The sequence below is a fragment of the Rhinopithecus roxellana genome, chromosome 10 (genome assembly GCF_007565055.1).
Source record: "Rhinopithecus roxellana isolate Shanxi Qingling chromosome 10, ASM756505v1, whole genome shotgun sequence".
Lineage (NCBI taxonomy): Eukaryota > Metazoa > Chordata > Mammalia > Primates > Cercopithecidae > Rhinopithecus > Rhinopithecus roxellana.
Window position 1 is genome coordinate 64,675,797 of NC_044558.1, and position 16,572 is coordinate 64,692,368.

The 16,572-nt window shown below is 36.5% G+C and overlaps 1 protein-coding gene across 22 annotated transcripts in view; it reads right to left on the reverse strand.

The window, feature by feature from the left end:
* Window positions 1-16,572, reverse strand: part of ZMYND11 (zinc finger MYND-type containing 11) — a 117,304-nt gene that overhangs the window by 24,487 nt on the left and 76,245 nt on the right. For 13 of the 22 annotated variants that reach the window (XM_030938740.1, XM_030938744.1, XM_030938739.1 and 10 more), the window contains one exon: window positions 9,256-9,417. The exons of 8 other annotated variants lie outside the window; for them this stretch is intronic. In XM_030938740.1, the coding sequence (XP_030794600.1) occupies window positions 9,256-9,417 (162 nt within the window). Of the gene's footprint in view, window positions 1-9,255; window positions 9,418-12,113; window positions 12,132-16,572 lie in introns of those variants that run through there. One more of the 22 variants, XM_030938753.1, reaches the window with a different exon arrangement.

Here is a 16,572-nt window from a genome sequence, read left to right on the forward strand (position 1 = left end):
GACACTGAAATATCAATTGCTGACTTCTAACAATCAAGAATAATGTCACCAAGAGCTCAATGAAGTATTAGTGAGCACAGCCACCTACAGTACTGACTGGAAATGTAGATTCTTGAGCCTTATCCCCAGAGCCTGTCTGGGGTGGAACCCTGGAGGCTGTTTTTGTTTGTTTGTTTGGAGACAGAGTCTCACTCTGTCACCCAGGCTGGAGTGCAGTGGTGCGATCTCGGCTCACAGCAACCTCCGCCTCCGGGGTTCAAGCAATTTTTCTGCTTCAGCCTCCTGAGTAGCTGGGACTATAGGCAGGTACCACCACACCTGGCTAATTTTTGTATTTTTAGTAGAGATGGAGTTTCGTCACATTGGCCAGGTTGGTCTTGAACTCCTGACCTCGAGATCCACCCGCCTCGGCCTCCCAAAGTGCTGGGATTACAGGCGTGAGCCACCGCGCCCGGTGGGAGGCTGTGTTCTAAACAAGCACAGAAGGTGATTCCTGTACAAGTGGCCTCTAGATCTTATTTGTAGAAATACTAATCTACATATAAATTACCTATATCATTTTAGGGATTAAACAGCTCCTCAATCTCCTTCATAATTCTAATCGCAGAACACAAAAGAATCAAAATAAATTCTCTTAGATAAAATCCTCTTAGATAAAATTTATTTTGGTTCTTTTGTGTTCTGCAATCAGACTTATGGAGGAGATCTAGGAGCTGTTTTTAAATTTATTTTGATTCTATGTTGTTACAGAAGTCAAGACACTCTGCAATATCCTCTAGACCCACTTGCAACAATGGAATATAAAGGAAATTACACAGAATTTTTAAGAAGCTCCAATAATTGAGACTTTAAAAGTGAAGCTGGTCCAGCGTAAGTGGTGATGAGTTACCCTATCCTGCCCCTTCTCCCTTCAAACCACTAAGACTCAAGTAGTCCATCAATGAAAATCATTTTTTAAAACTATTTTCTAAAAATATACTCCTGTTCAGTTTTTTCACTCCCAGTACTGACACACTGAAATCGCCTATTAGACTAGAAGAACAGTACATCACACCAATTGCTAGTGTTAATGGTAGAAAATTTGACCTACCCACTTCTCCTCTGGAACGAATCACACTGAACTATGCAGGATTCCACAGAGCCGCACCCTAACTCTCCCACAGACTGTCCCAACAGGTATTTGCACTTGAGCTTTTGAGAGTAGTTTTTTTAACTTGTAAGAATTCAAGTTTAAAAACCTCCTCTAAGCTATCACAAATATGCCTTATTATAGGTAAAAGTAGGACCTCAAGAGAATTCAAACTACTAAGAATGTCTTGAGGTGGATTATTAGAGCATCCTGGCAAAGAAGACTCCAGTCACGGGCCACTCCTTAGTCAATCAATAAGTTAGTCCCGTAGAATCACTGATGCACAAGAATTGTTCATCCAGATTTACCAAATGCCACTGAATACCACTGTGGCTGTATCTATCTTTATTAATTTTTACAAGGCCAACTCTTTCTTCTCTAATGGAAGATAAATTTTCACTAAGATCAAGAGTTCACATGATATGAGCAGCTTTGTAGCAGCCATCTACTACTGGGCTGACTTAGTAACCATGAAAGCAGCTCTCAAATATAGTCTACAAAACAAACTGCGATAGAAAAAACATGTAGTATTTCGAAATCCACTATGCCCACAGGTTCACACACACACACAAAAACTGCTAAAACAGCATTTATCTACAGAGCCAAGGGTGCTATGCATGTCAGAAATTTTATCATTCAATATTAATGCACTTTTTCTGGTAACTTTACCCCTCGGTGGTGTGCTATACGACTTAGAAATAGGAAAGGGAAGTGAGAAAAATTTTATGGAACACAGGTTTTGTATCTACTTGTTCCTTTCCCCTTCTACATAACACTAGTCTCTAAAGGAAGAACAAGACTGAACGGCAGAGGCAGAATGCACTCCTCAGCGGAATAAATCTTTCCATTCTTTTCAGAAAATAAGTTAAATGTCTCTGTCTTCAGGTCGAGGCATGAATATGACTTGTTCTTTGATTAACGGGGCTGACATCCAGTCAATGTAAGTACTACCTACTTTCCATTCCCTCTCACCCCTTCTGCACTGCAGAGGCAACACAAGGAAACTGTGTGTACTTTGTAAATATTTTCAGTTCATCAACTTTGGAAACACTGAGTGAGCTTTCTATTTAATCTACATTAAGTTGTAAGCATCCTGATATAGGAACCAGCCCAATATCACCTTCTCAATCCCTTAGAGTTAAAAGATAAACTTCAAATAAGATTCTAAACAAACCACCAAAAGACATATCACAAAGGTCAAATACACCAACATCCAAAACATTTCACAGTCATATCCTTTCTGATCATAACCATTGTTAAATTCACCACAGGAAGGTAATATGGAAAATTATGTGAGCTTTTTTTCTTCTTGTTTGGGCCTAGATTCGATAACAATACATAAGATTTTACAGTTTTATATTACAGATCCAATTTTTAAATCCTCTGGCTTTATCACTGTTCCCATTATTTTTTCCTCTGACTAAGCTTGTGGTGAACTGCAAATCTGCCCTGTAAAAGTGCCTGGCTCAGACACAATCTTTCTAAAATTAACTGTCTACTTTTGTTAGTATAAAATTATAAGACCCAGTTGTCTTAAAAATTGTAAAAATATTTGATTAATATTCATCAGTTGTTTTTCAATACTATGTCTACTATTTAAGAAAACAATGGCTTCAATTTCTACTTATTTAAAAATCAAATCTCCATTCTAGATTTGTTAATATGTATCTTGAAGGTGTAAAGGTACTTACATTTGGGGTGAAAATATTAATAAATTTCCCACACTAAAAGATGGTTTATCAGAAAGCAAGAGCAGTTATAGCTTCATAGATACATAATAAGGAATTTATGTTCAAAGTATTTTCATTCAGCATTTGATCCCATTTTTCATTCTAAACATTATATGTGCATTCTCTTTACTTCTGGAATTTAAAAAGACTGTACTGCCTACATACCCAAAAGCATGAAAACTATATTCAGAAACAAATTTCTCTAATTTCAACAGAGATTTCATCATGATTTTTTTTCTTTAACCATCTCAACAACAGAAAGTTATAGTACAAATGCCTCAAACATAACCTACCCAGACCTAAGTCAACACTGGCATGCCAGTGCGTAGCCAACGGATAAAGCTCTAGGTGAACTCCCAATGGGGAGTTTTAAAAAGTACATGAGGCTTAACATTCCAAGTTAAAATTTAACTTTAAATGCTTTCTATAGACTTCTATGAGTCTATTTTTAAAGTATTAACTGTCCTGCAAAACACATATCATTCTGAGTATTTTTAAAAGGGCAGGAGCAAATAAATTTTAGGAATAGTTCCTACTAATGTGGAAGTACCACCCAACAGCTCCCTTCGTCGGATCTCAGTAAGCGCCTAATGGTCAAGAACATGAGTCAGAGAATCAAGTGCTGCAAATTTGGGAGAGCTTTTTGGATTAGATGTAGAACCAAAGTATTTTGAAATTAGTAATAAAATTCTTCCACATAGATTCTTCTTCATTTCCTCATCTGCATTTTCTTGTGTTTCTACATTTTGTTAAGTGGGCTGATTTTGATTCACCCTACATTAACATAAAATTTAAAACTTGTGATCCTTAAACAGAGAAAAATGCCTTCTGAAACATTTGTAGGGGATGGGTCTTTTCCAGTTTTTAAAGACACACTGGAATAATATCCCCTCTGTATTACCTTGACTTGTCTTTTTTGACTTAATTTGATCCTTTTATTTCAAAGTGGGATGTAAACCAAGTGTGTTAGATGACATAAAGAATAGTAATATAAAAATTTAATATTATAAAGCAGTTGTAAAATTCCAAGACAAAAGTCTTTGAAGGGATTTCAGTGGAGCGGTATTCCATTTCAGCAGGCCAAGTATGGAAAAGAAAACAGGTAGCTCACTGTGATTTTCCCATTTACTCACTTTCTCTGTTAACTCACTTACTGTAAAAGCACATCATACAAAATTTAAAGCCCTAAATTCTATTTCCGAATGATACATTTAGTCCACATATGAAAACTGCATTTATCTGAATTTAAATAGGGAAAATAACATGAATCTACAACTCCTCTATGTTATGAAATCAAAATTCATTTATGTAAGAAACATGCGTATATTAAAGAGGAAGAAATAGGGGCCCACTTTCAAACTGTGTCTCCAAATTCTTAACCTAAACAGTGCCAATTATTTTGGGGAAAAAATCTACACTTTGTTTTGCTATATAGTTTTTTAAAAAGCTAATCTGCTGACTTTTTGTGAGGCATTTGAGCAAAAGCAACACTATCAGAAGTGATAGCCACTAATCTGTGCAGGGCAGTGTTTGCTATAGAACCTGCTGTGTATACAAAGGAGAGGAAGGGTGGGGAGTCAAGTAGTTATATGCTTCTTTAAGAACTCTCCGAGTTGTAACTCTGGCGTGATGGGGAGACAAATGCTAGGCCCCTCAAGAGGTCAATATTTTATACCTAAAGATGCTTCCCTTGGAGTGGTATAGGCATTTAGAACATGAATGTTCCAAAACTGCACTATCTAATATGGTAGCTACAAGCCACATGTGGCAAACTGAAGTCCAGTTCTTTGGTCTACAAGTCACATTCAAGGGCTCCACAGATACACAAGGTCAGCGGCTCACACTGCACAGCACAGAGACCCTTTCCACCACCAAAGAGGCTCTCGAACAGCCCTGCTCCACAAGGCAGTCTGCCAGCCCAGCAGGCTGGCTGCCCAGGGCTTCTTATGACAGACTGCCTTGCCCATGAATTACAGTATCATGATTTTCACCAGCAGGCTTGCAATCCAGCAAGCATGGAGCACACGGACACACACACACATCCAAGCACATGTCTGTCTCTAACCATGCCTTCAAAGTATAAAATGACTTTGTAATTTGGGAACTATATATATGAAAATGAAGCAAAATTAAAATGAGACAGCCAGTGTGGTGGCACATGCCTGTAATCCCAGCACTTTGGGAGGCCAAGGCAGGAGGACTGCTTGGACTCTGGAGTTCAAGACCAGCCTGGGCAATACAGTGAGACCCTGTCTCCAGAAAAAAATTAAAAATGAGCCATATATAGTGGTGTGCGCCTATAGTCCGAGCTACTCAGAAGCTGAGGCAGGAGGCTGGCTTGAGCCCAGGAGGTTGAGGCTGCAGTGAGCCATGACTGTGCCACTGCACTCCAACCTGGGTGACAGAACAAGACCCTGCCTAAAAAAAAAAAAATTGAAAATAAAAAAATTCATCTTATCAAATAGGCAATAAAAAATTGAAAAGTAGTTTCATGTGCTGTTGATGTACATGGGTATAATATTCTGAATAACAAGCTAGTGATTTTTATCAAAAATTTAAACGTGTACACTATCCTTTAAACCTAAATATCCCATGTTAATAAACTTATCCTACCAAAGGTGTTCAGGCAGAATTACATAAATGTATATAATTTTCTATCTTAAAAAAATGCAATGGACTATATTGTGTTTTAAAGGTATTTTTTTTGTAAACAAAATCTTAAAAGCAAGTTTCACAAAATAGTATGCTTTTCTCATTTTTTCCCTGGAAAATTCATGGCTATTTCAGGAAAATAAAATTCAAATAAAAGAAAACAAAATATAAACTTCAGTTTCATTCAGAAATAAGTAATAATGAGAAGACTCCTCCTCAGAAGTTGGAAATGGGGCATGAGTTCCAGGATAGCATTTGCATGTCACCTTTGACATCTGACAGGCGTTTCCACACAGAACAGTGGAAATGACGAACGCCTGCTGCATGGGGAACTGGTCAGGTAAGTTACAGCATGCCCTCTCCAATCATAACAGGTGCCAAAAAAAGGTCATTCCGGGATACTGTCGAGTACACACACACTAGCCACATCCAGTAATGTACGTAAAGTCACGTGGATATAGATACAAACAAAGTGACACACAAACACAGGAAGAAGTCTGTGAGAATATTACCTACTATGGAATACGGTTTCTGGGAATTTTGCTTTTCTTATTCTATTCTAAATTATTTGAATTTTTATAGAAAAATTTAAAATCTCTTTTCTAAAACTTAATGAGAGAGATCTCAGTAAAAGTGTGAAACTGGACAGTATTTAAATCTTTCTCAAAGTAAAATCTAATCTGATATTAATAAGCTACTTTTCAATATTAATCTACTGTGTCCATAAAGCAAAAGTTTATTTTTTAGAAAGGCAGACATTCCAAAGAACTATTCTCAGGGTTATAAGATTCTAGAGACTTATTACGGAAAGTCACAAAACTAGTTTTGAGAAAATTGCCTATTACTGTCCTGTTAAAATACTTCCGAAATAGATACATAAGATAAAGCTGCTTGAGCTGAATTAAATCTGGTAACACAGGTGACAGCTAGGAGACAGAACACCTGTTCTCAGTGGCTTTTCCAACACTGTAAGGGAGAGACAGGAATGTAAGACTGAACAGTATTCCAATCACCGCAAACTGTTAGAAAAGGGCTTCTTTTCACTGTCAGTTTTAGAGAGTAATGGTTAGCTTCCATTTATTATTTTTACCATATGAAAATCTGGCTATGGCACCTTCTCTTCAACATTCTTTATCAACATATCTAATTAATCCATATTATTTCCAAACATTAAAAAAAAAATAAAACCACAGCAGACAGTTATTCTGATTCGGAACCACAGTTCTTGAGTTTCTGTCTATAGACTCTAAGTTCTCTTAGTCCATGATTACTTAAATCTGGTCACTGTCTTCTTAGATTATTAAAAACGGCTTTACTCAAAGTTTTGACACTTTAAAATTTAAAACAAATCAACCAATAACTTCACCTTAAAGATATTAAAAATTCCATTACAATTTCGAGATTATTATTACCCCTTCTCAAAGGAAAGGAATTGTTAGCACTTATCTTTTACTTGAATACCATAAAATAATAGAATAGATCTAAAACGAATAACTATTTCTTTGGAAAATTTAAAGCTCAAGATAAAACTCTCCATCCTCACCCTAGAAAACGGGCTTTTTGAGCCTTAGCAGGGAGTAGCTCACAGACCATAAAATGAATGAAATATTCAAGATTTTCTATTGACAGCATCATTTCAGTAAGCACAATTATATAGCAGTATAAAAATATCTAGACTGACAAGGCAACAAGAAAGGAGAAGAAAAGAACAGAATAGGGTAATCATGTTTCTGTGTAAGCCAGTAACACTGTAAAAATTTCATCTAATCAGCAAAGAGTAGAGGAAACCCAGGCCGGGCACCATGGCTTACAACAGTAATCTCAGCAGTTTGGGAGGCCAAGGTGGGCGGATCACTTGAGGTCAGGAGTTCAAGACCAGCCTGGCCAACATGGCAAAACGCCGTCTCTACTAAAAATGCAAAAATTAGCCAGGCATGGTGGCACGTGCCTGTAATCCCAGGTACTCAGGAGGCCGAGGCAGAAGAATCGCTTGAACCTGGGAAGTGGAGCTTGCACTGAGCCGAGATAGCGCCACTGCACTCCAGCCTGGATGACAGAGAGAGACCCCGTCTCAAAAAAAAAAAAAAAAAACAGAGTAAAGGAAACACAATATGGAATCAGACAACTTGATAATGAATTCTGACAGAAGAAGTATTAAACATTTTCTTCAAGGGTATAATAATTGTTCAATTCCCATTCTTACCATAAGAAATATAAAATATCTACAAAGAAGCTTAACCTGTCCTTAGAAGTCCCAGTATTTTCGTTTAAGCTATTTACTATGAAAATAAGAATATTAAATACAAAAGACAATGGCTGTGGAGACACAGACATACTCCTCTGAGCTGTATTTCCTAATTCCTGCATCCATATTAGGATCCCCATTTGACCAGTAACATTGCCTCTTTTTTTTAATCTCATTAATTTTTTACTTCCCCTAGGGTAAACTTTTACCAGAAAACAGAAGATGTACATTTGCTTTTAAAATGTACAATCCAAATCCACGAGAATAAAATATGAATATTAATACAGCTCCTTTGCTCAAAATTGTGAAACTCCGAGCACCACTTACACTAATTCCTTACAGACATTCTTGTAGACTTCAAAGAGAAGGTCTACATATTGACACTGATTTACTCAGACTTAGGGAACTGACATTACTCATTTGGCACTTAAGCATTCGAGTGGCAAGTCATCATTAAACATTTTTTAAAATGCTATCCCAACTGCCTGCTGAATACGTACATAGCAAGGTTAAGTACACTGAGGCAATACAAAGCCACAGTTAGAAGACTAGAACATAGACTGTGGTTTGCTCATCATGCTAATAGGAAAATTTTGACTGATGCCAAAGAGGGAAAATATTATGAAAAAATGTGTTTTGAAAAAGCAAAGAAATATTTAAATTACACAAGTTACTATAAAGCATATTCACAAACTGGAAATCATCATGAGTAATCCTGACAATGTGCATGGTTTCAAATAAGTATTTTAATAGTTACATATAAAATAATAGAGGTTGCAATCAAATAATTCCTTATTACCATCAATGCCATATGTAATATTCAGTCACCACATATCGCTCGTATACACATACATGCCACATTCTGCAACTAACAATCGCAGTATGTATATTCCTCAGTGGGATCAATGAATAAAAGTAACTGTGGAAAGTACCTAGTTCACCTACAGGGCAATTTCATTTTACTTTAAAAAAATAATTAGAATTCTTTATACACGATGTCTCATCCCTCCACCCTCCAAATAAAATATAAGTAAAAAAAAAAAAAAACAAACTCATGACAAAAATAAAGGCAACATTACATGGATATAAAATGGGAAATAGATAAAGAATGCCCCCAACAACCTGCCTTTTGCTAACTGTTTCCTGAATACCATAAATTGTACAGTTTATTACAAAGTAGTTATTCAACAGATGTTAGTAGGTTTCGTATTTCTGATGTCCAAAGGCCATCCATTAAAGTAGTCACATAAGCCAGAGGCAGGTAAGGGAAGGGGAGACGATATATTTTTACATGATTAAAACTTTCTAAATCCACACCCGGAAATACGGTATATGTGTTCTGTGATGTCCATTTATGAGTATCATCATTTCATTAGATAACCCCCACCCTCCAGTCCTTTATCCATTCACCTGGCAAGACCACCGGGGATATCTTTTTGAAGCTATTATGAATTAATTCCAACCCTCTCACCAGCACAGGAAAGCTCATAGGTACTCACCCTGCAAACTGGGCACTGCCAGGGACTACTGCTGTCTCTAAGCCTGAACTCATCAGACAAACACTTGGAATGATACACACGAAAACACAGGTCACATATCAACACCTCTCCAGGCAAATGGCATTCAAAACAATACCAGTCATGATTTTCTGTTTCCCAGTCCTACAAAAAATACAAAATAGTTTTGTATGACATTTTGTCAATATCTGCAATGACTAAGAACAAAATTGAAACTAAATGTCCATCAGAAGTTAGGCATCATAAACAATTTAAAGACATTTACTGTGTTAAAACAAGAGGGAAAATACCTAGAAAGTTGCTGCTTTAAATTTTAAAATCTTTCCTAAACAGTGGTAATATTCAGAAATATCTTAAGATAATCTGATAGCAAAACCAGTCCAAAATGAAATAAGTCCAAAGCCAACTCCAGTTCTAATATTATCTTTCATTTTGAAATATAATCTAAGGAATAATTTCTTTAGTAAACTGAGAATCCCAAACCAACCTATAGCTTTGTATTTCAAATAAACAAACCTTTGTTTTGCTCTGCTTTAAATATATGTATATAACAGTCCTTGACACACTGTGGGACAGAGAGAACAGTAATGGGTGGTGATGCTCACTATTCTTATCTTCTCATCTGTGGCATTGGATGTTTTATTGAAAATAACCATTAATCAGAATGTCCGTGTTCTGATAGGATGTCAGATTTTCAGAGCTGTTGAATTTAGAAAAATAAATTGAAACTGTGAAACTAAAGGTTTAATCACATTATCCAAAGGAGATTACCACAGAAAACAAAAAAGGAAGTAGGCTTATTTCCTAACTGGGGCTATTCCTAGAAATAAAAGAACACAACTGCACGTACACAGGCATTCTTCAACATATTCTTATTTTTGACACCTTTTTTTTTGTACAGCTAATACCCTTTAAATATACACAAGAGTGTTAGAAGTTCTCTTAATTTAGAATTCATTATTTATAAATATTACTCTTAGCTTTTCTTAAAATATATTTATGCTAAGAGTGATGGGTTAATTTTCAACTTTATTTGTAGATGTGGTAACCGAATGAACAAGGGTAAAGTCCACAGTTAGTAAAAACAGGGCCACTTCCAGTAGGGACTGTGACATTCCAAATTTGGGTTCCACCATCAATTTTATTTCTATAAATTGTTATCAGTACTGTTTCCAAGGTGGAACAGCTTTACTGTTTTCTCTGATGTCAATACTCCCCCAATAAATGGGCTTCCATGTAGCACTCACTCCATAAGCAGCAACTTCTTTGGAAACTAGGTTCAAACATGTTACTGCTTGACCATATCTGAGTGCCAGATATGAAGGACTACCCAGTCCTTCAAAAGAGAAGAGGTACATGAATGTTCAAAAATTCATGTCTTCCAACCCACATCCAAAGTCATGGCTACAGTGCAGTAGTAAATCCTGCAGAGATGTAAACTTTCTGGTTTGCTTTTTATTAAGAAATTGGCAGTCTGTGTTCACCAAAGTAATAAAGAAAAAGACAAAGACCATTTTTAGTTATTTACTACAGATGTATACACTCCGCAAACTTCCTTTGGTAGGGTAATTTCAGTTGGGCTGGAATCTTAAAATACTGATTTTTACATAAAACCCTGATTGCACATGGCAGGAAATAATGTACTCCACAAAGCTGGGCACAATGGCATCACACCGACAATATATGTGTATGGTGCTTGGCTGTATTAAAACAGTCATCCTTGGTGTATCCATTTGAGATGGGCTCATATGTGAGCTGCATTTTAACTATTTCAATTTATCAATTATTATATTAAAAATCATTGACAATTTAGGTTTTGGTGGAAATAAGATATTCGACTTTTAATTAACAGTACTCTTTCCAAATTTAGGACAAAATATTTCAGGGTATTTTCTTCATACTCATAGCTGTTTTAAAAACTTCTTCAGGGATTTTGGTGGCTTATATTTGACTCAATATTAAAAAGAGAAATTGGCATCTTTCATCACTTGAATTTTTTACATTAATTCATCTTCATGTGCTGGGCAAAGTATTATAGTACTTACTAGGTTAATTAACAAAAGGAAGCAAGAGTGTAATTCCTGTGCATACCTCTGGCCTCTCCACATTACCTTTACCTCTTTGCATCCCTACTGTTTCCCCATCCACCCATGAAATGAAGATAAAGATGGGTCTTTCTTTGATAGGGTGTTTAATTCTTGACCTAGTTTTTCATAACCAATTATAGAAATGAAAGCATAACTCAAATGAAGTAAAAGAGAAACATCTGGACATGTTTATACACTGGCATATAACCAACTCCATTCTCAGACAGAAAGTATGGGCTGGGAAAGCAGTGCTGTCCATTCTTTTAATCATGGCAATAGCTGTTCAGAATATGCAAAACATGCAAAATCAAGTTCAAAAGTTATTAGACTCTGAATACAGGAAATACTTTCCTGAGGTATGAATCATACAGGCATGTTTATTACAGGACAGGCTGCCTACAATTTGTCTTTTGGTAAATAGAAATCCTTTACATAATGCTTTTTGACTAGCACTCAGACATGTACGTCAAAAACCCTAGGTTTACATTTTCACTGGATTCCCCCAGATGTCATCAGCTACTCTAGAGATAGCCTGAGTAACAGTATATGTGAAATGCCAATTCAAAACATGAAAGCTTTTAAATAGCAAACCTACTAGCACGAAATTCAAAACTAGAAGCCATGTAAAGATAGTATGGTTTTACCAAACAAATCTAGCAAGAGTTAACTAAGCTAGCCTAAGGTAAAAGAGAAATATAATACAAAAAATAAAGCAGAATTATAGTAAAATAACATAGTGCAAAATTAGTTCACCTTGTTTGGGGCTGCTGTCCTGGAGAAAGGCTGCATACTGTATAGGCCTTTCAAAATAAAAACAAAATCATCTTGGTCTCACTACTTAACTTTGCTAAATACCAGGCAATACACAGGGCTAAAGGGATTTCACACAGGGCCACACTGGTTATTATTTCCTATATGACGTACACTATTGTACAGATGATATTAACTCATAATCTATCAATGTGCTAATCAATAATGAAAAGACAGAAGCATGCAAACATAAGAGTCATTACTAGTTGTAGAGGAAACTTTTCAACTAACAAACACAAAAGCTACAAATGGACATAGAGAAAATCTCTCCCCAATGTACCATGAAAACTATAATGATATTAGAAAAATATTTTGCTAATAAATTCAGTGCCATTATAAACTTGCACAAGACATGAATGTATGTCTTATTGATTTAAAACTTACTGGTTCACACTGGATTCTTTAAAAATCGGAAATGATGAATGTGAGTGTGGTCAATACCTCACCAGAACATGAAATTTATACAGGCTGTCCTCAGAATCTAGTAGAAAAATCCACCTCTAACAGTAGCCTCTTGATCTAAGTCTCTGTCATTCATATAGCATTTGGTTAAGACTCTAGAGATAGATAGGTTCAAATCCTGGCCCTGGCATTCGCAGTTGTATAATCTTGGGCAGAATGCTTATCTTTTCTGTGTGTCATTTTCTACCTGTATAATTAACAAAATGATAGTACCCAGTCTACACGGTTTTTCTATGAATCAAATGAGTTAATACACAGACAGTCCTTACAGGAGTGCCTGGCACAATGTGAGCACCCAGAAAGTGTTCTTATTATTATTACCTACTCAGTGCACAGAACAAGAACTGACCAAGTCACAAAATGATATAACATGCTTATAATTTTATATATATATGTGCACATTTCTTTGCTAGGCATTTTAAAATTCATTATTACATCTGTATTTCACACTTTTTTTTTTTTTTTTTTTGAGGCGGAGTCTCGCTCTGTCACCCAGGCTGGAGTGCAGTGGCCAGATCTCAGCTCACTGCAAGCTCCGCCTCCCGGGTTCACGCCATTCTCCTGCCTCAGCCTCCCGAGTAGCTGGGACTACAGGCGCCGCCACCTCGCCCGGCTAGTTTTTTGTATTTTTTAGTAGAGACGGGGTTTCACCGTGTTAGCCATGATGCTCTCGATCTCCTGACCTCGTGATCCGCCCGTCTCGGCCTCCCAAAGTGCTGGGATTACAGGCTTGAGCCACCGCGCCCGGCCTTTTTTTTTTTTTTTTGAGACAGAATGTCGCTCTGTCGTCCATGCTGGAGTGCAATGGTGAAATCTTGGCTCACTGCAACCTCTGCCTCCCGGGTTCCAGCAATTCTCGAGTCTCAGCTTCCCGAGTAGCTGGAATTACAGGCATGTGCCACCATACCCAGATAATTTTTTGTATTTTTAGTGCAGACAGGATTTCGCCATGTTGCCCAGGCTGATCTCAAACTCCTGAGCTTGGGCAATCTGCCCAAAGTGCTAGGATTACAGGTGTGAGCTACTGCGCCCAGCCCACAACACTTCTATATGCTAGACAGACCAAGAAATATTAACTCTGGTTTAGAGACCAAACCGAAACACAGAAAGAGTTGCTCAGTCAAGTCAGAAGGGAGATATGTGGAAGAACTGTTCGAATAAAGTGTTCTAAAGTATAATCCACTCTCATCAATAATCCAAAAGCAATTTTTAAAGTAATTTACTCTTTCTACTTAATGAGTAGATAAATATTACATAACCAAGTATGTGTGTTTGAGATAGCATTTTAATGTAGATGCAATGTAAAAATAATTCTCTACAATTCTAGGTTTAGCTTAATTAACGAATTCTGTTAATCATTAGGAGATATGAATCTGATGATTACATATTTCCAGTAATTTTAAATATTACTTATATTTAAAATAAAAATATTACAACGTTGCTCAGTGCAACAGAACTTAGAAGGAAAAAGAAAAAGAAACATATACACACACAATCATAATAAACCTAAAAGAGTATAGTAAGACAGCATGACCCAAAAAACTCTATTGAATAAGAAGGAAATTCTTTTACCAAAGCAAGAATAATTGCTAAGTATATTATAGTTTAAATGCACATAGAACCACAGTATAAATGATTTCTAATAATCACCAATACTTAACTTGGTAAATGATTATATTTTTGTAACTAAGATAGGGAATGGACATTTGGAAGAAATATGTGGTTCTGCATGTAAGTAACAAACAGAATAAGTTATATTTCACACCCCATAAACATATACACCTATCCATAAAAATTAAAAATTAACAAAAGGTATATTTCATATTAAATCAACAGTATCCAAGGGGTATCAAATTTGGCACTAAGGGCACTTAAAACATATGATTAATTTATGACAACTATTATAACTGTAATTATATCAAGAAAAAGATAAAGACCTAAAACTTTAAAAAGGAATTCTTACTGTAATATGCCATATATATATAAAAGGGTTGCAGGGGTTGGGGGAGTCAGGCTCAGTTTGAATACAGCCTCACTTAATATTTTTCTCAAGAACAATGCAAGGGAGCCCCTGCTTGCCACGGCTGCTGATGGTGGTAGTTCCGAAGAATAAAGCCATAAATTCCAGTCCTATCTCTTATCTAAAAGATGTGAGCTAAGCTAAATTTCAAGAGAAATATAACCCGAAACTTTTTTTAGACTGGGCATTTTGAGGTGGGAGGAACAGATGATGACAGAAAAGAAGTGTCTATCTTGCCCCTCTGTAAATTAAGATTTGTTTATCCCCAACATAATAGGTTAATCTCTTTAAGAAGCCAGAAAATATGTATTTTCATTATGTTTTTAAATATGTGTCAAAAGCCTTAAATGAGAAAAAGCAAAAGATACAGAATTCTACCTTTTCATTTAAAAAGATATAGGCATGGTGGCTCATGCCTGCAATCCCAGCACTTTGGGTCACTGAGGCAGGGGATCACTTGAAGCCAGGAGTTCGAGACCACCCTAGGCAACATAGCAAGATCCTGTCTCTACAAAAAAATGAAAAAATTAGCTGGGTGTGGTAGTGCATGCCTGTAGTCCCAACTACTTCGGAGGCTGAGGCAGGAGGATTGCTTGAGGCCAGGAGGTCAAGGCTGTAGTGAACCATGACTGCACCCCTGCACTCCAGCCTGGGTGACAAAGGGAGACCCTGTCTCAAAAAAAAAAAAAAAGATGCCCCCTCGGCCTATTTAAAAGTAGTATAAGATCCTGCTCATAGGCAGTATCAACTGGAGCATGTGAAAAGAAGGTTCTCAAATAGAAGCAGGACACAGAAGCAACACCGGAGTTCCTGTGTGCAGCTGCTGGAGTCACAAGCAGCAAAACATACTGGCAGAAGGACTTTAACCAAAAGTGTCAACTGCGGTTCCTAAACTCATACATTAGCTTTGTCCTGGCATTAACTATGACAAGGAAATGAAACTGTGAGACCAAATCTGGCAGATAAGTAAAGGGAGAAGCAGTTTTACAGCAAACATCACTTTTTAATATTTTTAAGTCATCCTCAACACTTTTGACTAAACTATTAAATGTGAGATCAAAAGTATCTGTCAACATCCTAGCTTTGTGCTGAGGGCTGTATATAAAGTTGGAAGTCACAAAATTAACACTAACTGCCTCAATTTCAAATAACATATTTGATATGCTTTATCTGCAAATGATTCATAATTTAAGGTGACCTGCCTTACTCTATTACATTAAAGACTTTGGTAAGACTTTCTCATCTTTATGAGTATCTTATTGCTTAAGAGTGTAATTTGTAAGATATTAAGTTATATTTATCACAGAAAGCTACTAAATACCAAATGTAACTTAGCTCAGCAAATGGTAGAATTCTGTCCAAGAAATACACTTCTCACATTTTACGAATAAAGGTGGTGAAACACTGTGAGGAAATATGGGTTTAGTGTAGCCATTCACGTGTCTTTTTCTAGAGCAAGCAGATGGAGTCAGCTATGAGCCTACAAGGACATACAGCATTTCTTTTAAACAAGCAAAAGAAAAAAGTCTTGAAATAACAAAACATTGAATGACCAGATAGCACAAAATTTCACTCAGTGCCCTGGTCTTACGGTCTTTTTCCAATATAATTTTAAAAGCTTATGAAAATACCTTTAAATGAATTATGTGGACCCTATGAGTAAATGGTAATGACAGACCAATCTGGAAGTGTGAGATGACCATAGAAAATTTACAAGAGTGTAGTTTGTCATTTTAAAAACTAGTTGTCACACACACTTTTTTATGCATTTACTTTCTTAAGAGACAAGTCTTGCTATGCTGCCCAGGCTAGACTCAAACTCTTGTGCTCAAGCAATCCTCCTGCCACAGCCTCCCAAGTAGCTGGGACTATAGGTGTGTGCCATCACACCTGGCTCCTCGGTACATATACTTCTGTTTG